General features: G+C 35.0%; 1 protein-coding gene and 1 long non-coding RNA gene across 3 annotated transcripts; one reads left to right on the top strand and one right to left on the bottom strand.

Moving 5' to 3' along the window:
- Positions 1–3,515: 3,515 nt before the first annotated feature.
- On the top strand, positions 3,516–10,976 carry errfi1a (ERBB receptor feedback inhibitor 1a). Its single transcript, XM_065259115.1, has 4 exons — positions 3,516–3,679; positions 7,340–7,517; positions 7,695–7,765; positions 8,227–10,976. The coding sequence occupies exons 2-4, from the start codon at positions 7,390–7,392 to the stop codon at positions 9,366–9,368; spliced, it is 1,341 nt and encodes a 446-aa protein (XP_065115187.1). The 5' UTR covers positions 3,516–3,679; positions 7,340–7,389; the 3' UTR covers positions 9,369–10,976.
- Positions 10,977–14,131: 3,155 nt separating this feature from the next.
- Positions 14,132–14,631, bottom strand: LOC135740795 (uncharacterized). Of its 2 annotated transcripts, none has more exons than XR_010529257.2 (3): positions 14,503–14,631; positions 14,258–14,416; positions 14,132–14,168 (listed from the first exon to the last, which is right to left on the bottom strand). It is a non-coding gene; the product is annotated as an uncharacterized lncRNA (long non-coding RNA). The 2 variants fall into 2 exon arrangements; XR_010529256.2 differs by having other exon boundaries at positions 14,132–14,165.
- Positions 14,632–23,637: the final 9,006 nt, after the last annotated feature.

Genomic DNA, 23,637 nt, shown 5'->3' with positions numbered 1-23,637 from the left:
TAAATCTTAATGCATGATTCTCTAATGTATATGTAGCATTATATATGTTTTTGTATTTGTAGGGATGTGTATTTATATCACTCTTTGTATTTATGGAAATGAAAATTAGGCTATACACTGCAAAAACTTTATATTTTTGTTTTGTTTTTTTTAGTACAAATATCACAAGATGTCTTTTCGGTAACACTTTACAATAAGGTTCATAAGTTAACATTAGTTAATGTATTAAATAACTTGAACAAACCATGAGCAATACATCTGTAACATTATTTATTCATCTTTGTTAATAAAAAAATTATAAAAATTTATAAAAATAAATAAAAATGTTAACTAATGAACCTTATTGTAAAGTGTTACCGTACTTTCTTGATGAGCAAAATTACCTTAGAAAATAAGCCTAATTTTTAGACAAGAAAATATCAAATTTAAGTGAATGTGTGCCTAAAAGAAACAAACAATCAAAATAAAAATAATAATAATAATTGCCAATGGGGTAAGAAAAAATATCTTTTTTTTTTCTTGACTTGAAGTGTTTCAAATGAAAATTCCAGATTTTTTTCTTACCCCATTGACAGATTTTTTTTGCTTGTTTTAGGCACAGATTTATGGAGCCCTTAGGGGACATGGAAAAAAAATTAAATAAAGGTTAATTTTGCGTGTGCACGTGAAACTATCGCGTTTAGTTTTGCGTGCGCACGTGAAAGCGAAAGTTTCAGTAAATTCAAGAAAAATTCTAGAAAAATTTGCTTACCCCATTGGCAGATTTTTTTGCTTGTTTTATGCACAAAATCACTCACATTTGATATTTTTGGTCTAAAACCAGACTTTTTTTCTTGGGTCGTTTTGCTCATCAAGAAAAAGCATCTTACTTTAAGAATTTTTACATATTTTTACTGAAAACAAGACAAAAATACTAAGAATTTTTTTTCTTGAAAATCATTTTTTTTGCAGTGTACAAATTCAAATAAATTTGATATTTTTTTGTCTAAAAACTAGATTTATTTTCTTATGTCATTTTGCTTACCAAGAAAATGCATCTTGATTTAAGAAATTTTATATATTTGTACACTGTAGAAATTACAGTATTACTGGGTATTACTGGCAACTAGCTGCCAGTAACTTACTGTAGATTTTACATTTATGTTATTTACTGGCAACAGTTTGTTCAAGGTTAAATGAACATATGAAATTTTCAGTCTTTATCTTATACAGTAAGTTACTGTCAACCAGCTGCATAATTACAGCAAATTTGAATAAGTAAACACAAACTTAGTATTTAGCTTTTAGTAACACAATACAGTTTGATTGGATGCCCAGAATCAAGTTTTTCGCTAAAATTTCTTTAGCCATTTTTATTAGTTATGCATTAAGCATTGTTTTTCCCTTCTGTCCACAAACCAAACCTATTTTTGGACCATACTTCACAGTTTCCTACAGTTAATGCAAACTTTCTGTTATACACGTAGAGACCTAGGGATGGCATCTATTTATCTTAAAAGCACATGGGCATCTGGATAAGACCAAATCAGATAGATTACAGTATATATGATATGTGACATTATCAACCCCTTAGCCCATAATAAAGCAACATCACCCACATCCATCTAGCAGATAATATGGGCTCCATCACGACAGGCTTGTAAATGTAATGTAATAATAAAACATCACAGTGTTTGCTGTGCATGCGTTCTTATCAGGTCTGGAGCCACCAGATGTCTGTGTGGATTCACTGGGGCCCTTATGCTGTACATTCAGTATGTAAAGGCTGCTGTCTTTGTATTTCTCACTTATGTTCTTTAGCCTTGTATGGTCTTGTCTGTCTGTTCAAATCATGCTTCCCTTTAGGGGCTCTGGACCTTCATGCCAATAACCTCTCTAGTTTAAGTAACTAATGCTGGTTTTGGCCATTTGCTATGCACTTTCTTACTGTTACTGCACTGGAGGAGAATGTCTGCAGTTATATTGGACACATGCGCGTTGTCGCACCTAAACCGAAGTGAACTTCCATTCTGTATTTATTTATAGGTTTGGCTAGTGGCAAAATTGTTGAAAATAAAATGTTTTGATTTGCTAAAGACAAGAGGAGACGACGAGAATGGTTCACAACAAGAATTCAAGGACCTGTAGTTAACATTGTATGCATTCATTTTACACAGTAACGTTAGCTCAGTGTAACAGTTGATACGCATTAGATATCATATATGAACGAAGGTAATTTACTTGTCATTTGTTTCACCTGTTATCAGAAATAAACTACTGTAAAAGGACTTGTTATGTGGAAGTCTACCGGAAGATGCGTTTATTCCACAAAAGGCGATTGTTTATGTTCACTGTCAAAATAATCTGTAGATATTACATTTTTACTGGCAGCAGTTTGCCATTAACTTACCGTAAATTTATATTTGTTTTTTATTGGTAACCGGTTCACTGTAAAAAAAATCATAGAAATTACAGCTGGTTGCCTGTAACTTACCGTAGATTTAAATTTATGTTATTTACTGGCAAGAGTTTGTTCAAAGTTAAATACATTTTTATTTTTACAATTCTTTATCCTTACAGAATAAAAATATACAGTAACAGCATCATGCAAAGCATTCTGGGAACCAAAAATCATCATCAGCCTTTTTCTGTTTTTTTACTTCAGATTTTGTTTCCTAGAATGCTGTTATTTTAGTTTTACTCTGTAAAGACAAAGACTTTTAAGCTAAATTTCATTTAAATTTGAACAAATGTTGCCAGTAAATAACATAAATTTAAATCTACGGTAAATCACCGGCAACCAGCTGCGAGTAACGCTGTAATTTCTACAAACTTTTTTTACAGTGTTGTTCAAAGTTAAATGAACATTAAACATGAACGAGTCTTTATCTTTACAGAATAAAACTATAAAATAATAGCATCATGCAAAGCATTTTGGGAACCAAAATCTGAAGGAAAAAACAGATACGTTCCTCCAAGGTTGATGAGGATTTCTATTTCCTAGAATGCTTTGCATGAGGTTATTATTTTATAGTTTTATTCTATAAAGACAAATACCTGTTGATGCTAATATTTCATTTCACTTTAAACAAACTGTTGCCAGTAAATAACATAAATCTACAGTAAGTTACTGGCAAACAGCTGCATAACTACAGCACGGTGTTGTTGCTGCTAAACAGTCTATATGAAGCACAATTTTATGTATTGTATTTTACTGTTTACTATAAGTTAAAGTGTGGATAAAAATCGATCTTACTTTCAAAACCCTGCAGGTTAATTCTCAATGCACAGGATTATTGTTAATGCTAATATGTATAACTTTCCTATTGTTTAATAGCCTTTATCTTCTTTTCTACTAAAAACAGAAGTTTATTTCTATTTAAGCACAATCATATAAAAATACAATAAGAGATTGCAGATACAGGACAGCAGAAATGGGCGCACTGTCACTTTAACTCCGATGTGAAGGGGCGGGGCTTGCGCAATGCTCAGAGCGCTTTTAAAGCGCAACCCAGACAGAGGACTCGTTTGTTAACGAACCTCCTCAAGCGCAGTTATGAATATCCTCGCTCATCCATAGAGCAAAAAGAGAGTTAAACCGAAGCTTTTAAACGGGACGGATCGGAACATTACAGCAGAATGAACTTTTAATCCCGGACGCGAGAGTGTGCAGCACTTCACTTGTAACCAGGAGAGTAAGGTGAGTTTTAATGTAATCTTCACAATATGTGTGTGCGCGCGAATGTGTGTGTGTGCGTGCGCGAGTGTGTGTGTGTGTGTGTATGAGAGATGAGACAGTGACGTGTGTAACGATGTTATCGCATTCTGTGACAGGACATCCGATAAGGAGTGTGTGTGCGCGCGCGTATCTGTGTGTGTGTGTCAGTTCAATTAGGAGGGAAACGCAGACTCCTTTAAGAGAAATGTAACAATGTAGCAGTGCCATTCTGTATACAATGTAACATTTGTTACATTGTAACAAACTATAATAGTGCATCGTCGGAGCGTTTAAAGAGACATCTGCGCTCTTTTGTGTTTTGTTATTTTACGCGTTAATTATCTGAAACATAATCAAGTCTACTTTCAACATGAGTTTTACATTTCAAGCCCACATAATGTTCATGATTATAATCACGCATGGCAGTGTCATAACATGTGACGTTGACATGTATATTGCTTCATCTCGAGAACATCGGGGTTTATTTCATAGAAGATAAAATCCTAGTAGGTGTATTTCGTCAGGTGTGATATTAGTGACTCATCCCGCCAGGTTGCGGAAGCGGACAGGTAGATCGGGTCTGGTTGCTGGGAAACCGCGGCAGAGGTGACACGAGCGGGGTGTGAACGCGCGCCTGTCTCTCCTTCATACCTTCTAACAATGTCATATCAGTGCTTGTCAGTACATTGTCAAGAAGCAGATGTTTCGTAATTTAAGGGCCTATACAATGGCTTTACAGTTTTTTTAAGAAATTTGCCACCCCTCTTTGGGCTGAGGAGTGAGATGATGCGATGTGTCCAAGAGTCACTGCTGTTGAAAGCCACGTAAGAATCGTCCAGTATTATAAGCATTTCCTATGGGTAGTCTGTCAAGAAAATATCCAGGTTACATTTATCCCCAAACTCAAAATATAAAGATATAAAGCTTTGCATGCAAATATTTTTGGATCCTTAAGTGTTGAATTTACCTTTCAAATGTTCTTTAAAATACTTTAATTCAAACATCTTTTTCTCAATAACATTAAACATAATCTTTAAATTTCAGTTGCTAGCTTAATTTGCATGAAAATTATATTATAAAATTTGGTATTATTTGTCTGCGTGTCTGTATTTTGTTTAGCTTACAATGCATGTTGGGATTGAAATGTTATCTGGATGTTCTTGACAGGTTGCATTCGATTCAAACCCTCCTTATGTTTGTTGAAAACAATCACGTTTTATTGCAAAATCTTTCTTTCTTTTAAACAAGTTTACACCAGATTGAACACATTTGGGATGTTTTGTTTACTCTGCATCTTTGCAACACTTCAAAATGCATTGAGAAATGTCTTCGTTGGACATCTTGCACCTGTTGTGAGAGGAAGCTCTTATCCCGTGAGGTTCTGTATGACAGATCAGGTTGCATTGTGTGCTCATAGTGACTGTTTCCAAGGTCCAAAGCCTTCAGGATGCATGACTGCTTCCATTTAACCAGATCAGGGTAGGACGGTCAGCAGAAATGCACGTCCACCCAGACACATCCCGTAACTGTTATAAAATTGCATTGCGGTAAGCAACTGATTATTTGATTAATTGTCAAGCTCTGATTAGTCATTATTTAAAATATATCATATACTGATCATCTGTGCAATGTATGATACGGTTAATGCATACCACACTCAATCCTGCAGAAATGTTTTGCAGCATGTACAAAATTTATAGCCCTGCAAAAATGCCATCTATAAAAATCCTAATTGCTGTCATAGGGTACGTGCGTTGTTTGTATCACTAGCGGTCGTAATGTTGCAACATGATAGCGCATGAGTGTGATATGTGTTTGTAAGCAAACACCAGGTTGAACCTTGCCTCCAGCTTCATCACTCTTTAAGTTCTCAGGGGTGTAAATCTGGTTTTACAAACGTCTACTCTCTAGTGTTGCACCAAATGCTTAAGCAATTTCCTTTAATCATATTGTTTCAAACTTGTGTTCTCGAGGCTGGAAATTCAAGATGTATTTGCTTATAAGCTATCCTTTGATATTCGATTACTTCCTCTGGTCAGATAGTGTTTACAAAAACTCTAAAGGCTTTAAGTGAATGATCTCATCTAAGTTTGTATACTGTACATCCTGCACGTAAGAATTGCTTTCTTCTAGATGAAATAACAAGAATCTGAAGCTATAAGCTTGCAGTACAGCTAGAAGAGCAATCGGTTGTGTCCTCAGGCTTTGGGGTATACGTGTAGTTTAGTGGTGTCAAACTGAGCGCTTGTCATACCACTGCTGGAAGGCTGAGCAGAGCGTTCCTCAATTATAATTTTTTTTGCAAGAGCACCACAGGAGTCCCGTGCACATGTGCGCAGTACCTGACTGCATTGCAAGTGAAGGGGAAGGAGGTGTAGTTAGTACTAGTACCAGAGAAAATGTCCCTATTACTGCATGAGGAATGCACCGATTAAAAAAATATCTGTGATGATACCAATACATATCGATGTTGTTTCAAACGATCATGTGTTGCAATTTTAGAAATGCAGACAAAATAATCTGACAGCATCCCTATTTTGATTTCTAGGATATAATCTGACCTGATCATTGGTTGTTTTTGAACAATCGTTCGGTGTCTGATAGTGGAAAAAATTGCTTTTATCTGCCGATGCCTATTATATATCGGTGCATCCCTTCTTTCAATATACGGGTGGGTGGTAAACTGCTAGAAATTTGTCAACCACTAAAGATTTCGGACTATCGTCTCTATCGAGGTTACGCCCCCATGTCATGTTGTACACGTATTTATTTGAAACACAAACAACGGTGCTAAATGTTTCCGTGTGAGAGGAGCGTGCAAGCCGTGCATCCGCTGCTCATTAAGCTCGTGAGCACTTGCAACTTTATTGTCCTTAAATACACACATGCATCAAAATTTGAGTCTTTGCAAGTATCCTTATAAACATGACCATTTAGGTCTTAAGAGAAAGCAAACAGCTAAAAAAGAAAATGCATGTGTAACAGTATATTAGATCTGGACTTTGGTCTTAAAAGGAAAGGCACCTAATTTCCCCCCGTTTGTCACTCATGTTAATCAAACAGAATGGAAAGAAAATAACTCACTTTTCTACCTTTTAATAAAATTATATACTTATTATTTATTATCCTTATTTCATCACTGACTGTTTATCTTCATTTAGCTTGACTTTTGTTTTTTGTCTTCTTTTTTATGTGTGTATACGTTTTTGTGAGAATTATGAAAATATTATGGCATTAAATATTTACTTAAATAAAAATTCGACCTCACTAGCGAAAGTTATACAGTGTATTTTAGTGGTCATGATAACTCAGGATATCCGAAGTCGCCGTTTCATTGCTCAGGAGACGTAATGGAGTTATGTTTTAACTTTGTGTCAGATTTTTTTTCAAAAACGGACGCACATGGGTGAATTGCTAATATATACACTTTGAGTTAATTTTATAAAATGGATGTGTGTAGCTGACTTTAAATATCTGAGATCTCTTTTAAAACATATATGTGAAGGGTATTTTTAAAGCAGACTTGGCCCAGTGTTCATTTTTTGATGACTTCTCGATGAGTTGTCTTCATGATTTTTCTTTCCTACTTTAAAGCTCATCTCCAGAGATTCACGCTCTTGTCTTCTCATTTCTGTGTTTTAGGTAAAGGCCAGCAGCTGCCAGTTTGGCGGGAGGAGAATTTCCTGGCCTGAATGCGAATCGACTGCAGCTGTAGCATGTCCACTGCAGGCTTGACTGCTCAGGAGATCTGTTTACCCGCACAAAGCCTTTTCCTGCGGGCCAGCCATTGGCATAGCATGGCCGGGAAATACCTACACAAGTGAGTACAGCACCAAAACACAAATCTGCTTTACACCTGTTTCATAAGACCATGAAGATTATTAAATTGATAAACAGGAACTTGTTTGTCTGTAACGTATGTGTCCTATGTATCTGATGGATGTATGCGGCAATCTGACTGAAAACACTCATTGGCTTTTCTGTTTTGAATCTTCAGCTTGTACTTCACCCTCGACTCATCTAAGGATTATAACCTTCAGTCCCAGCAACAAGTGCCATCTTTCTCAGGTGAGAACAGCGGTGATGCCTTATTTAACTTTGTACCTGTCAAATGTACTTGTAAAGAAAAAAGCAGGATAAGAGAACCTTAAAGTCCTAAACAATTTTTAATATGTATGCAAATTTTATTAATACTATAAGATGAATCAACCTAAAGCTGAAGCGTGTAAAACTAGCATCAACAAACAGTAACATTGTAGTAAAACCATGGTTTTGTGAATGGTAATCAATATACCAAAAAAACGTTGAGTAAGGGCAGTGGTTGTACAAACTAGATCGACCCTAAACTTGCAATACTCAAGCTGAAAAAACACGAAGAAAGATGCTGAGGACACCACAATATTTACAGTCTACCTAGGATTTGCCTAATTGCAAACTGAAGTACAAAACATAGTAATAATAGGTCAAATGTTATTACTGATCAAAAACATGTTCATTTCACTAAAAGCCTCCTGTTTCTGTTCTTCCAGAACGAGCTCGTCTTAAATCCCCAAACAGCCCTGGAGTTCAACCCGTGCTCCCAAAGAAGTCCAGACCGACCCAGCTCACCTTGTCCACGTCTAGCCCTGTTGAGGATGACCAAGTGGTTCCCTGCTTTCAACGTCTTACGGTGTCCGACCGCAACAGCCCTCCTCAAACGCCTAGCCGAGTCACCAAACCTCTTCCCCCCATTCCTGGCTCGGCTGAACTTTCACCAGACAGTGAGGTTGAGTTCTTCAACGGAGATGACAATCGCTGCCTTGTTTCCGAAACTTGCACCAAACACTCTCCGTTTCGCTACGGAATGCTCAGTAGACGGAGTTTAAGGGACTGCGGACAGATTAACTATGCCTACTACGAAGGTCCAATACCTCAGCAGAAGCAGCAGCCACAGGTGCATCCAAAGCCGCAGGTGCACCCGCAAGTGCATACGCAGGTGCACACGCAAGTGCATACGCAAGTGCATCTGCAGAAACCGAGACAGGAGCGGGAAACGCAACAGAGGGAACATCATGACCATCAACAGCAAAACTGTCTCCGACAGCAGGAACGTACGCAAAAGAAGCTGCGGCGCTCGAATTCTGGCCCCCCTGGCTGTTTAAACAAACACCACCCCCTCCGTCTCGCCACTCACCATCGGCACACGCAAGTCTTGGATAAACCGGAGGTTCCTCCCCGAGTCCCAATTCCCCCACGACCAGTGGGAGACTACCGCCGCTGGTCAGCCGAAGTCCCGTCGGGGGCCCACAGCGACGAGGACAGACCTCCTAAAGTCCCTCCTAGAGAACCTCTATCTGGGGGTAATTCCCGTACCCCCAGCCCAAAGAGCCTTCCCGTGTACCTCAACGGGATCATGCCCCCCACCCAAAGCTTTGCACCGAACCCTCAATACGTCAGTCTGCAGCGACAGAACAGCGAAGGCTCGCCGTGCATTTTACCCGTGATAGAGAACGGACGGATAGCCAGTACGACGCATTACTTCCTTTTGCCGCAACGGCCCGCGTACCTGGACAAACACGAGAAGTATTTAACGGACATCTCGGCGGGTCGAGGCGCCGACATCTCGGATTCGAGTTCGGACTGGGACTGTCAAAGCAAAAGGAAAACGACGCACCAGATAGACTTGGTATGAGCGAAGCATTACTCGAAGACTTTTCGCTGCTTTATCGCAGGCATTATAGCTCCGTAAGCGAGAGCGAGTTACATACAGTTACTGGGATTTCTTTTTATTGCTCTCGAAATGGAAAAAGTTCTGACAATTCGAGGCTCTCGGAACGAGCTCGGAATTTATTTTTTTATATATATATATATTTCATTTTTACGTGAAATGTAAGTGTTGAAATAACGTGGTGCAGTTGTTGGGTATTAGCTGGTCTGGTACCTTCATAGTTTCAGTGTTTTTGAGTGTTGTACATGACATTTTTTTTGTCTCTGAGCACATTTGTCTCATCGTAGGGACTTAGGGTCAGTAATGATTTTGTACATTTTTGTGTTGTCTACCTTATATGAAGTATAAAACGGCATCTTTTGAGGCCTAAATGAAGGGTATTCCACCTGCATGCATATTGCATGAAATTTGACACATGCACACTGTTTAGCTGTTCTTCTGCCCGTGCCAGCTTTTGTGTTTGTGTGTTTGTTGCTTTTGCTTTGTGGCCTGTCCGTACATCTTGTAGTTAGTTGTGAGCGTGTGTTACATAGGAACAGCCTAAGTATTGCTTTTCTGTTCCTGTGATACAGGAGAGCTGAATGTGTTACATTGCCCAATTTTTGGCATTGCTTTTTTTAAGCTTCTGTAAGCTGCTTAAGACGGCATTTGAAAGTTTTTCTTTCTGAACGAGTGGAGTATTTCCAGTCCAGTTCTTTGTTGCACAAAAGGCGACTTTTAAAACCTGTGAATGTGTTTCTGTCTTCGTTGTTTTTTTTTTTTACTGCTGTCTCCACGTGAAGCTGTGAGCCATTGTCTGGAATAGGATTTTTTTTTCAAGTACTACCTCCCCTCTAGTTGTTCTTGCAAAGTTTTAACAAATATAATAATAACCATATGTAACCGTACAAGGAAATGCTTTTCTATTGGAAACGGTCTGTTTATAACACTTCCTCAACCAACGCGAATCTTTGACCGATTTAAAGCGCGGCGTGGAGTAAAGTCCACGCGTCGGCCGAGCTCGCGCGCGCCGATCTCCTTGTTACTGTACGTGCATTCCTGTTAGACGTGATTACAGTGGGTGTGGGCACCAGAGACTTTGGCTGCTGGCAGCTGGTGAATGAGATGTTTTATTAGTCTGTATTGTTTCCAGAACCATCGTGATAAGTTAATGTAGCAAGTGCCATGCAATTATGATGACAGAGGGAATAAAAACATGCTGTTTTGAAGATTCGAGGTCAAGTTTAACTCTCCACCTCACGAAGGGATTGAAATTCAACTGATGCCCTGTTTTCTTTTTCTTTTATATTACCAGTTTGTGTATCAGGAAATGTTTACATTGTTTTGTTTTTTTTTATTTAATCTATCACTATGTCTTAACTGGAATAAATGAAGGCAAGTCCAAGAAGTAATCGACATCTCTGCTGTGGTATACGTATATATCTAAATCTATAAAGCGAAGTGCACTGAGAAAACAGTATGTTGTGATGTGTAAAAGTATTTAACATTGTCCTCTTACCCAAAACTGATAATGCTTAGTTGTATTGTATCCTCTAAAGTAATAAAAAATAAATCGACTTATTTATGAATCAACTTGGTCCTTATCTGATGTTCTGTCGTATTGTATGTCCTATCTCTCCGGGACACAAAGATATAGCTGTTTTGCCTGTTTTATCACATCCACGCCCCTGTGCTCTGCCTCATTACTTTTGGCCTTGCTCCAGACAGGAGGAAGGTGAACTGTAGTTTAGTGCCTTCAAACCGATCTCGGATCAGTTCCGCGGTTGCCATTATATAAGTGATGGATTGGTTTGCTGGTGAGGGATGCTTTTCTCAGAACAGGGTTACGGACACCTCTATCAGACACTTCTGAGAGTTTCTTGCAGGTATTTTCTGCCTTGCCGACTGGAGAAAATGCTGTTTCTCTGGTCTCTTTATTACAAGGCTCACTTAGATTAAAACTGGAAAATGAAGCTCTCTGCATATCCTGAAAACACGTTATTAACCATTAAATAATAGAAACTATAGTGATGTGCATAAATTGCATTTTTTTATATATATTTTGTGGTCAACCTGTTTTCAATTTGGCTCAAATATCTTTCATTACAAGAAATAAGTCAATGAGAAACAAATGTGACCCTGTCTGTGAAGTCAGTGTTTGTGACTTGGCATTTACTACATAAAATCATTCTAGATAAGAACATTGATTTCAATCTTTCAATATTTTTTATATAAAACATAGATTATGAACTGGATTTCACAGACAGGGTCACAAATGTTTTTTATTATTTAATTTTGGTTTTGCATTTATGTAATACGTCCTGAAGTTATAGTAGTGACACCGAATAGTCATTTTCGAGATATTTTCCTCACCTGAGTCTGTGAAATGACTGCAAACCAGTAATGCAACTCTTCAAGATAAACTTCCTGATTAATCGCAGGCCAATCGAAAGACAAAAGGGAAAAATGAAGATGGTAGAGTCGGATGCATTGAAGTCCAAATACACAGTAAAAATAAACCTGCTTCACAATGCCATAAAATAAATTCTTTTTTTGTCTAAATGGTTGTGTAAAGAAACTTTAACAGTAAGGTTATAGATTATAAAAAAGTTAGAAAGAAATGATTCTTCCAAGCACCTTTATTATTTATTTTAAGTGTACGTGTTTTCAGTTTGGATGGCCATGAAAAGTAAAGCAAATAAAGATCCACCTGTCAACCTTATGGACACACACACGTTTACTTTGCTGCCTAAATGAGGACATACCATAGGCTACTATTGTTCTTTATTAAACCACTTATAATTACTATAGACTAACCCTAACCCACACCCTAACCCTACCTTTAAAAGAAAACTTTGCTTTTTTCGATTTTATAAAGGGCATTATTTATTTTATGAATCATCAATTCATAAAACTAATGTTTCATTCATCATTTAAAAAATGCAGGGTTGGCGATGGCCTATCAAACCATGTTGTCTTTCCTGATAAACCTATTATTAAATAAATAAACAATAATTCATCCCCATTACTTATCGGCAGTTTTACATCATTAAATTGCAAAAGGGTTGTTTATTGTGATTTAGGCTATGGCGAAGCTGGTTTATTTACAATGCACACAAATCAGTCTTATAAGATCATATAAACAACAAACAAGCATCTATTACCGTCTACGTGCTTTTTCATTCTCTGCAACCACAAGCTTAACAGGTGTGGCCCATTGAGAGTAAATTAAACATGTGCACACAATAATCATGACATATAGTTACAGATCAGAGCTGATAACTGAAAGGTTTCAGGTTCAAAACCCACAATGGTTGGTTGATCAATAAATGATCACCACTGGTTGAGCAAGACCCTTTAAATTCAGATTACTTCAGGTTAACTGGAGATGTCTTAGTCTGTAATAAGTGCATGAAGTGTTTTAACATGGTGTCAGAAATATCATTTATTGGAAAATTTGTGTTAAACAACAAAGCATTTTAAATTACACCACACTACAAATAAACACAGTATAGATGGTAATTTATAATAAAATAAAATACATTTTCCATTTATTTTTTATGTATATTACCAACAACAAAAGTGATGACGTAATGAGAAACCTATGATGAGGAGAGGACTAACATGAATATAAATGCATCGCTGGTGCCCCCTAGTTACAATAGACTGTTACTGCAAGTGTACTTATTAAACTATTATAAAAACTGTCCTTCTTGCCTTACAATAATTATGAAAATCACACAGATCAATACAGCCAGTCTCTGTTTACATTTTAAAGATTTAATGGTGGATTCAGTACAGATATTTGCTTATAAATTATAATACAAGTAAAAAAGACAAAAACATATGCTAATATTATCATCCATATAAAGACAAGAAAATTATTTAGTTTTGTAACAAATAAATGATTCAGTAGCAACAGTTTGTGTAAAGCAAAATATATTAGTACTGTACATACACTGTAAAACACTATGTGATTCATGGCAACATGTCTTTTAACTCGATAATATCATTCAAGCAATTTTAACTTTTTTACAGAAAGTCATCAATGAAAGTAGTGAGTTAAAATGACTTTTAAAGCCTATTTGATAAAACAATAAAGACAAAAACAATGTAAAGTTTTCTACAATGTAAAAACATGATTTTGCAAGATTATGTTTCAATGTAAACATAAATATTTGTAAAGAAATGCATTCCTTATTTCTTTATTTTTTTTAAAGTTTAACAGTGAGAGTTTATCAAAATGTTAATGTATTAGACTGCCATCATAAGCTAAAGCCCACTGTTTTTTTTTATTGTTTACCTATAGCAAATTTGGGGGATGAGATGAGATTGCTCAATCCAATCAATCATTTTACAAATTCAAAAAATTTTCAATAAAAGCAAGCATCTTTAAGATTATAACGTCGACAATCTCCAAAACATCAGGTAAATATTCTTCATCTCTCCTTACATCCATAGCCTAAATCATATTGCTCTGGAAAAGAAACTAAACAAGTCATGAAAATTTACAGATACATTATTAAACCAATTAATTTAATCTGCTTCAGGTATGGCTTTGATTTTTATTTGATTTTCCCAAGATTTAAATCCATGAAAAATCTGCATTAACTGCATCTTACCTTACAGGTGCATTTTCTTGATAAGGCATGTTCTGTGACAGAATGGTCAAAATGTTCAGTATTTTATGTTGTGGTCTGGTCATTTCTGACATGCACATTAAACAACGCAACAAAAAGCAAACATACCTCGTAAATGGCACTTTCTTTAGAATGAACCCTGCTGCTAGTAAGCAAATGATTTAAGTAAGTTGATGATTTTTTTTTCTTTGAACATTTAAATAATACATAAATAATAAAAGCAGTTGTACTGACCTGCTGGATCTATGAAGAACCACAACCACAACAATCACAACAATGACAATCACAATAAAAGCTGCTAAACTCCCAAACAGAGCAGCATAGAAAGCGGCTCCTCTGCGGTAAAGCTCACAGTTGGTTCCATAGTACTCCTCAAAGTTTGATCGATCACACCTGGACAATTACACAAAGGTTAGGAGAGAAACTGTGATGATGTCAATCACTAAACTGAACTGACTCTTATGCATTGCAGAACTTACTGGCATTGTGGTCCATTTATCTCATTGAAGCATTGACCACGTTTACTGCAGTAATTCGTATTATTTTCACATGGCCCCACACAAACCCATGTATCATTTTGAAGATGCGCTGTAAAGTTTGCAAATCCCGCAGTGCAATTCACATATTCCTGTAAATCTGTAATATCTACTCACACAACAAACACAAAAAGGTGAAAGAGCTTTAACAACATCATACAAAACATCTGAAGCTTCACCTAAAAAGTTTATTTAAACTGAAATAGAAAATAATCATGTTCATATTTTAGTGAAAAACTTAGACATTTTATAAGATTACTTACCTGTTATATTAGATGGCTCCATGGTTATTTCTGGAATCTCAATGGAAACACTGCCCAGAGCAGCAGAGAGATTATTAAAAGAGTCTGAATCATTAAAGATTCTTTTCAGTATGCGTTCCAGATCTTTGTTTAAAAACTGAATTTGTGTGTTATTGTTGGGATAGCTGTATTCAGCAATACTGTCCGCAATAACACTTCCTGGCCTGGAGAAAAAAAAGCATTATTATGTATAGCTACATATAGTAGGCCTACCATAATAATATGATTTGCTTTTGATTCTTGTTGTTTTGAGAAAAGAATCTTACCGTAGATTTTTAATATTTACATCTTTAAAGTTTCGTACATATGCTCTTCTGCAGAGAATTGAAATCTGTCAAAATAATAAATAAACACACAAACAAATAAATTAAAAGAGCAGACAAATTTTTTTGTAAAATTGCAATGCATACATTTTTTTTTCAATGGTAAAATTTGGAAGGATTTGTTCATCAGATGTCAGGTAAGATTTAATATTATAATTTTACAATAAGGTTGTATTTGTATACATATACGCCAACTAGGGCTTCAAAACGATTAATTGTGATGAATAGTTTGCCAAAGAAATTTTTTTTACATCACATATGTGTGTTTACTGTGTATAATAATTATGTATATATAAATACACACACATGCATGTATAAATTTAAGAAAAAAAGTATATTTACACTGTAAAAAATCAGCTGTAATTATGCAGCTGGTTGCCAGTAACTTACTGTAGAAGATAAAGACTGAAAATATTTCATGTTCATTTAACTTTGAACAAACTGTTGCATCTTGTTGCATGTTGCAAACTTGCATCTGTGTGTATTTATATATTCATAATTATTATACACAGTATACACACATATATGATGTAAACAACAACTTTTATTTTGCAAACGATTAGTTGCGATTAATTGTTTTGCAGTCCTAAATTGCCAACAAGAAGTAACAATGATCAATATAGCTTTTTAGCATTTACTATCCTTTGTTAATGTTAGTTAACGCTAGTTATTTATGTTATATTTTGGTCATTATGTGTATTAATGTTAACAGATAGGCTACATCTTTTCATTTTAACAATATAATAATATATGCTGAAATTAATAAACTACAATTAATAAAAACTCTAGAAAGTTAGCTAAGTTATTTACTAATGTAAACAAATTCAACCTTATTGTAAAGTGTTACCAATTAATTTATGATAACTTCCTTTAACCTACAGTGATTTTAAATTTAAGATATGGCGTGTAGACACATAACTCACATTGTCTATTTCATAAATAGATACATATTTTAGGTGCGAAACAAAATACTAAAAGTAATTTACAAATTAAACACATGTACAATTTAAATATATTGTAGGCTACCGATATCAGTTTACACTTACATATCATGTCACCTGGCTCACAGTTTGAATTTGGCGGTCTCTTCCATCGCGTCATGAGAAGCGCGTTCACCGTTCACGTAAAGCGTCTGTTGACGCGTTCTTATGGATTAGCATTAGCAATCAATTTGGGATTTTTTAAATGCCAAAGATTCACATTTACACGCGACACTGTTGTGTGTAAACTGCCTATATCCAGTAGCAACGTAAGAAACAGCAAGATCAACTTTTTCAGGTGAGAAATATATGTTTTAAAACGACAAAGTGCCGTTTAAAACCCGTTGTTGTGATAAGAATTGTATAATTTTGGCTGCATTTTCTCACTGGGATTGGAATGTTTACGATTATGTCATTTTTTTAAAGGGGACATTTTACAAGACTTTTTTAAAATGTAAAATAAATCTTTGGTGTCCCACAGATCTGTGAAATTTTAGCTCAAAATATCATAAAGATAATTTATTATAACATGTTAAAATTGCCACTTTGTAGGTGTGAGCAAAAATGTGAATTTTTTTAGGTGTGTCCTTTTCAAATGAGGTGATCTCTGCAATAAATTGCAGTGCCGTGGTTGGATAGTGCAGATTAAGGGGCGGTATTATTATAATAAGATCCCCTTCTTACATCACAAAGGGAGCAAAATTTCAATGGCCTATTATGGTTGACAGAATTCTCCCACTGGTTAATCAGCGCGAAATGCGCATGCGGACGTGCGCATTTTACTTTCACGTTTGAAATAAACGCAACTGTTTATGCAGCTGTTGCATACATTGCGTAAAACACAATGATTTAATTACAAGAAAATATCAAAACGACAGTGAAAGACGGTGTCGCGGTGGGCAAGTGATATAACCGGTGAGAGGCTGAAGCACCGCATATCACCGGTTATACCGACTATCGCAACAAGCCTATTGCCTATTTTTTCACATGTTTGCTGAGAATGGTTTACCAAAACTTAGTTACTCGGTTGATCATTTTCACATTTATAAGGCTGATAGAAGCACTGGGGAGGTAATGACAGCACTTAAACATGGAAAAAGTCAGATTTTTATGATATATCCCCTTTAAGATAATACCGTAGTTTTATCTTCATTTTTTATGTATACTTTATGCAAACAATTTAGTTGTTTATGCTTCATAGTGTCACTGTTATGTTCTATATACAGAAAAAGTCTCCATGAAATCAAAACGGACAATTCATATTATTTAATGGAATATTGCAGTGTTTATTTTAAACAATTTATCAGTGTGGGTAATTATATATATTTTTTAAAATCTGTTATTTTTTAATCAAAATCCGGAAATGTACTACCGCCTGCTTGTGAGTTCCATTTTTGAATGAAAGTCTAGTTGATTTACAGTAAAAAAAAACATTAGCCACGCCCCCTATTTTCCACATGTAATTTTCTGTTTCAGGGTCATTCTACAGAAATGTCAATTTTTCTGTTTTTAGCCTTTACAGAAATATTACTCTTGAAAAACACTTTAGGGTTACAATTTCTTTATATTTTAAAATGAAATAATGTGTTATTTGAACAATTACATATTCTTGAGTCATCAATATGGCATTATTTTCTTCATTAATATTTATTTATTTTTTTGAATTCCAAGCACCACAGTGCTCGTCCAGTCATGTACAGACAGAGGGAAAACGCTCAAAAGCGGTCTACATTTTAATGATGTACATAACTATCACATATATGATGTAAATGGCAAAGAAACCCAAAATTGTGAATAAAATGATTAAATGTGTAATGAAAGCAGTTGTCCCCCAGAGTTGTGTCTGTAAATAAGCTGTAATTTATTTGAACACATAAACTCAAAGGGTAATCTAATAATGTGGTTTAAGTTTAAAAAAAGAAATAAATCTTGTCATACCAAAAATGTAAATTTCTGTAAAATGACCCTTCACTTGAAAATACTATACAATATAAAAATAAAGCTGATTGCAACATCCTGTTCACAAGGACTTTAAGGACAAAAGTGAGGATTTACAGTAGGCTTTTCACAATAACATTGCATGTTTCACCGTGGCACACCTGCATGCATGAAATTAAAAAAGTGTAGACTTTTCACGATTTATAAAACAACTATATGAAGAATCTTCTCTTCTAGACAAAGTTATAAAATTAAATACAGAGACATTTAAAAAAATATTTAATAATACACAGCATTGAAACAGTTTAAACGTGTGTTTAGAACATACAAAGTTTTCTTTTAAGAAAAGTAACAATACTTACCTCACGTTTTAAAATGGAAGTTAGATTTTTGTATTCAGGAGAATTTTCATTTCCATACACTGGAAGAAAGTCCATCATAAGTCTAAGAGAGATCTTTGCCTTCCTTGTGGGAGTGTTTCCAGCTGCAATTAAAATATATATATGTATAAATGTTAGAAGCATTTCAATATTTTAACAAATTAAAAATTTTTGAATTTTAATTGCATATAATTACATGATGAATACTCACATAAATCAGCTGGGGAAGAACCAGTTACAAAATTGCATTTATCCCCGAAAGTAGGGGGTTTGCACAGACATTGACATTTTTTTATTGTCTGATTGAAGAAGCATGGGGACCCATTACAGTCACAATCCTGACAGGTTTGAGCTGTTGAAATTGAAGTTGATTTTACTGTTGTAAATAATGTAACTTTTGAAGTTCTTATTTCCTCTGTCGTATGTGATGGTGAAGGTTTAGATGAGCGTGTTGTTTGTGTCTGCTTGCTTGTTGAGACTACTACAGTAGTTGATGATGTTCCTGTTGTGGATAAGGTAACTTCTGAAGTAGTCGATCCTTCTGTGATAGGTGATGGTGAAGATTTAGAAACACTTGTGGTTTGTGTCTGTTCACTTGTTGAGCCTCCTACAGTAGTTGATGATGTTCCTGTTGTGGATAAGGTAACTTCTGAAGTAGTCGTTCCTTCTGTGATAGGTGATGGTGTTGATTCAGAAACACTTGGGGTTTGTGTCTGTTCACTTGTTGAGTCTTCTACTGTAGTTAATGATATTCCTGTTGTGGATGACGTGAAGTTTGTTGCAAATATGTTATAGGTAAAGGTTTATTCCGTTGGGTTGATGAGTGAAATAGCTTTTGTATTTTTTTTATAATGTATATTATTTGTAATATAATGTTTTTTTAAATAATCTGTTTTGGAATACATTTTAAGGTAACATGGTAAGACAATATACTCTGGTCATATTAGATATGTGCATGCATAATACATTTATTTTTCTTATTTATTTATTTTACACAACATTTAATGATTACCCTAAATTTATAAAATAAACTTAACTAAGTTAGGTGAAGTTACTTTAGTTAGGTTAAGTTAGCTTAGTTAGTTTAGTTGGTTAATTTAGTTGGTTTAGTTAGTTTAGTTATTTAATTTAGTTAGTTTACTTAGTGTAGTTAGTTAACTTAGTTAAAGTAGGTAAAGTAACTGGTTAGTTAAGTTATTTGAATTATTTTAAATTAGGTATAGTTAGTTGAATTAGTTAAACTAGTTTAGTTAGGATAAGTTAGTTTAGTTAAGTTGGTGTAGTCAATTTAGTTAAGTTAGGTTGAGTTAGTTAAGTTTGTTAAATTATTCAAAGTAGTTAAATAAGTTAGGTTAGTTTAGTTTAGTTAGGTTTAGTTAGTTAAGTTTATTAGGTTCAGTAAGTTTAGTTTGTTAGTTAAGGGAGGCAAATTGGTTAAATTAGTTTAGTTAATTAATGGTTAATTTACTTTAGTTAGGTTAAGTTAGTTTAGTTAATTTAGTTGGTTAAATTAGTTTAGTTAGTTTTATCATAAAGCCTTTAGACGCTTCTGCAGCAGGCACTTATTTTGACAAGACACGTGATAAGACAGGATCACTCGACGCGCTGAACACATATTTTGAAATTACGACACACACGACATTACAACACACAACGGGCTACATACATGTTGTGATGAACTTCGCATCGCGCACCCTCGAAAAAATAAGTCACCGTGCAGCACTGCTTTTTGCTCGTTATATTTTTCAGCTTTTAAACGTTTAGTCAGTTTCTCCTTGTCCATGTTTCATGATTAATATTCATAATGTGCAAAACATTTATTAAATGAGATCTCTGAGACTGAGCTGTCGGCCGAGAAATTGTTTCTAAAATAATACAAACAGCAGTCTTTTCTTTAAAAACAAAATGTGAAAATATATTTTTTAAATTTAGGATGTATAAATTAGAGTCAAATGAATGAATAAATAAATATGCAGCAAATTTAACACTTCAAAAGAAGACCGACAGCATTACCATCAAATTAAAAGTCTGAGGTAAGAATGCAAAAATTGTCTTTGATATAATTTTTTTTTTAAAAACTAACATTTAAATAGATTTTATAAGTATAAGATATATATTTAATTAGAAACAATGAAACAAATTAATAAATGTACCGCAAATTGAAATACTTAATCCCTGCTGGAAAAACCAGCATACCAACATGGGATGTATTGTGGAATATGGGAATTATGCTGGTCTATGCTGTTTTTTCAGCAGGGTTTAAAGAAAAATATCAGCAATACACATGCTGACAGCTTAACAAATATTATATTAAAACAAATATATATCCTACAGCAAATTGAAACACTTGAAGGAGAAAAATTTGTGGAAATAATTAGGTTTTAAAATTTAACAAAAACTTTTCTCAGAACACAAACAAACTAAATATTGTCTATGCATTAACAGCGCATAAATAGTTAATATTAGCGCTAGCGGACATGGGTAACATTGTATCCTATACTGATTATATTTAAAAAATGATATAAGCTATATTTTTGAGGTTGAAAGAATAATACATACATATAACGTTTGCCTGCAGAGGATGCACTTCAAGATTTTGATTCAAAAATTATTATTTAGAAATGATCACTCCACCTTACATCTCTGGCAATCAAGGATTGCGGTTTTTTTTGTTAATCAACTAATTAAAATTTATGCCAACAAGCCTCTCCTGGTCAACCAATGATTAGTCGATTATTAGGGTAGGGGGCAGCCCTAAAATGAGAGTTTATTAACTCTTACCTTCCTGTGCTGCAAGAGTCATGAGTGTTAAATACACCAGCAGAAATGTGTCTTTTTTCCAGAAATACATAATGAGATTCTTTCCACTAGATGGTTGTTTGTATAAAAAAACACTAATATTTTAAACAAATCCCGCTGTTTTGCTGTCTTCAGAAAAATCTGCAGTCTTTTAAAATTCAAATAAGCATCTGAAGGATGATAAAGACCTGCGCATGTCAGTCAGTGTCATGAGGCATGAACATTTTTGTGTTAAAGAAACTAAAGTTCACGCCTTAAGTAAGCCACACTGATTGTCGTCACTTTTTACACTCTTAAGTAATGTTTAATCTGACCTTATCCAATAAATCCAAGAGGAACAAAAATGCTTTTGTTTACTTCTAAAATGTATTTATTACTATAAAGTTTTGAAAGATTTAGTAATTAATTTTGTTTTTATTATATTTTAAGTCATATGTTTTATCTGGGGCCTCCTGTTCTCACATTTGTAATCACTTGGAGATAAAATTCATATGGAAACCACAGGAAAACAGTGACTCTAGATTAATATATTAACTTCACTTATGTCTTCCACACCTGTTTACGATCTCAAAAGAGTTTTTACGTCATTCTTAATATATTACTTACAAAAGGTAAATCATATACTTGTTGTCAATCATACTAGTTGATAGCAAAATATTGGTCTATATTTTGCATTATAAAACCGCACAATATTTAATATTTTGACATTATCAACCAGTGACTAATATTTTGTGATTTCAGAAGCGTGGTAAAAGGACTCATTATTTTTCAGGTCATGTCCAATACCAATAGAGAACCAATACACTCTCACATAACAGCACTTTTTATTTATGAGGACTTTTACAGCAGTAATTCGGTTATGGACATGCTGGTAGATATTGCTTCAGATCATATGTGTAACCCGGTGAGTCTATTCAGACTACCATGGCAACGGGAATGAGGTTTTAATTATAATTTGTTATAATGTTATATTGCACATTTTAGTTACTTACTCTTTCATTACAGATGTGTTTTATAAATGTACATTTAGTTTTCTTGTTTAAATAATGTTTTTAAGTTATTTCTTTTTACGTGATGACGTGATGCCTGCGTGTGACGAGGAGGGGAGAGCGAAAGCTAAGAGGGAGTAGAGCACGCAGAGTTGAGGTTATGAACACGGGGATTTTAAATCGATAATCCTCTTAATATACTGGTGTTAAGACTGTCACTTAACATACGTGAGTTGTGTTTTGCCTATAAGCACTTATTTGGCAAGTTTACATTGAGTTTCGTATCGTGTGGGACTGAACTGTTCATCACGTGCGTTGAAGTGGTTAGCCGGAGCTAAAGCTAACGGATTGTTTACATTTGCCGTGGGTTACCAGATAGCGCTTCGGGCATAGTTACACGCCCGAAGTTCCTCTGGCATCGCGGGAGAGATCGACGCCACAACAGATAGCGCTCCGGGTGACCGGAAAAGCCCGGAGTTCCTCTGTTGCAACGAGGGACATCGCCATTACTCCAGCTCGAGACGAGGGTTTCCAACGTCGCGGACGCTGCACCTAAAGCACCATCAGGCCTGCAACGTAGGGTGTATGTGTGAGTGTGTGAGAGTGGGCCCACGTGTGTAAGTTTATATATCATTTAAAGTGATATTGAAGATACTGTGATACTTTCGGTTTTGAATATTGAAAGCATTCATTTTATTTAAGTTACTATTGTGTTACATTGGGGTACAAAGTTGTTTGATAGACAACTAATTGTCTATTTGTTGCTGACGTAGTTATCTACGTGTTATTTCTTGGAAGAGTACATTTGGTTGTGAATTTCAAACTAATACATTTTGTTTACATATCTTACTTACATTTTATACTTTATTTATTGATTTCATTTGCCAATTTTATACATAAAAGACACAAAAGACACAATTGGTATTTGCTGATCTTTATTGCTGCTGAAGGGAAACAAAGTAAATAACTTATCTGTTAAAGTTAAGTACCAAGTTAAGTAAAAGAACTATACTTACCCAGGCCCCATTATTATTATAGTTCATTCTATAAAAAGGGGTTACATAAATGGAGGCTCCGCTGGGATATTTTGTTTTCCCTTATTAATACAGCAGCAGTGGTGATTTAAGTACATATTACAGTACATAGGTCAGAGTAGCAAAACTCTAACAATGGCTCAACTAAAGACCCCTTTCCAAGTTCCTGAAATAGAAAATTGGTGCCGTGGAGAAGGCATTGATCCAGATTATGCTATTATGGTGAGTGGAATTTCAGAAGACACAGATGTTTCTACAATTGAGGAAACGATGCACACTGTCAAAGCTCTTGGAAGAGTCAGAGTAAGAGGGCGTATGTACAACCATGAGTCA

This window comes from Paramisgurnus dabryanus, chromosome 14 (assembly GCF_030506205.2).
Source record: "Paramisgurnus dabryanus chromosome 14, PD_genome_1.1, whole genome shotgun sequence".
Lineage (NCBI taxonomy): Eukaryota > Metazoa > Chordata > Actinopteri > Cypriniformes > Cobitidae > Paramisgurnus > Paramisgurnus dabryanus.
This window is presented reverse-complemented; position numbering and strand designations above follow the sequence as displayed.

Coding starts and splice junctions, on each gene's coding strand:
- errfi1a (XM_065259115.1), top strand. CDS start 7,390: ATGCGAATCGACTGCAGCTGTAGCATGTCCACTGCAGGCTTGACTGCT. Junction 7,518..7,694: donor GCCGGGAAATACCTACACAA/GTGAGTACAGCA, acceptor TTGAATCTTCAG/CTTGTACTTCACCCTCGACT. Junction 7,766..8,226: donor ACAAGTGCCATCTTTCTCAG/GTGAGAACAGCG, acceptor CTGTTCTTCCAG/AACGAGCTCGTCTTAAATCC.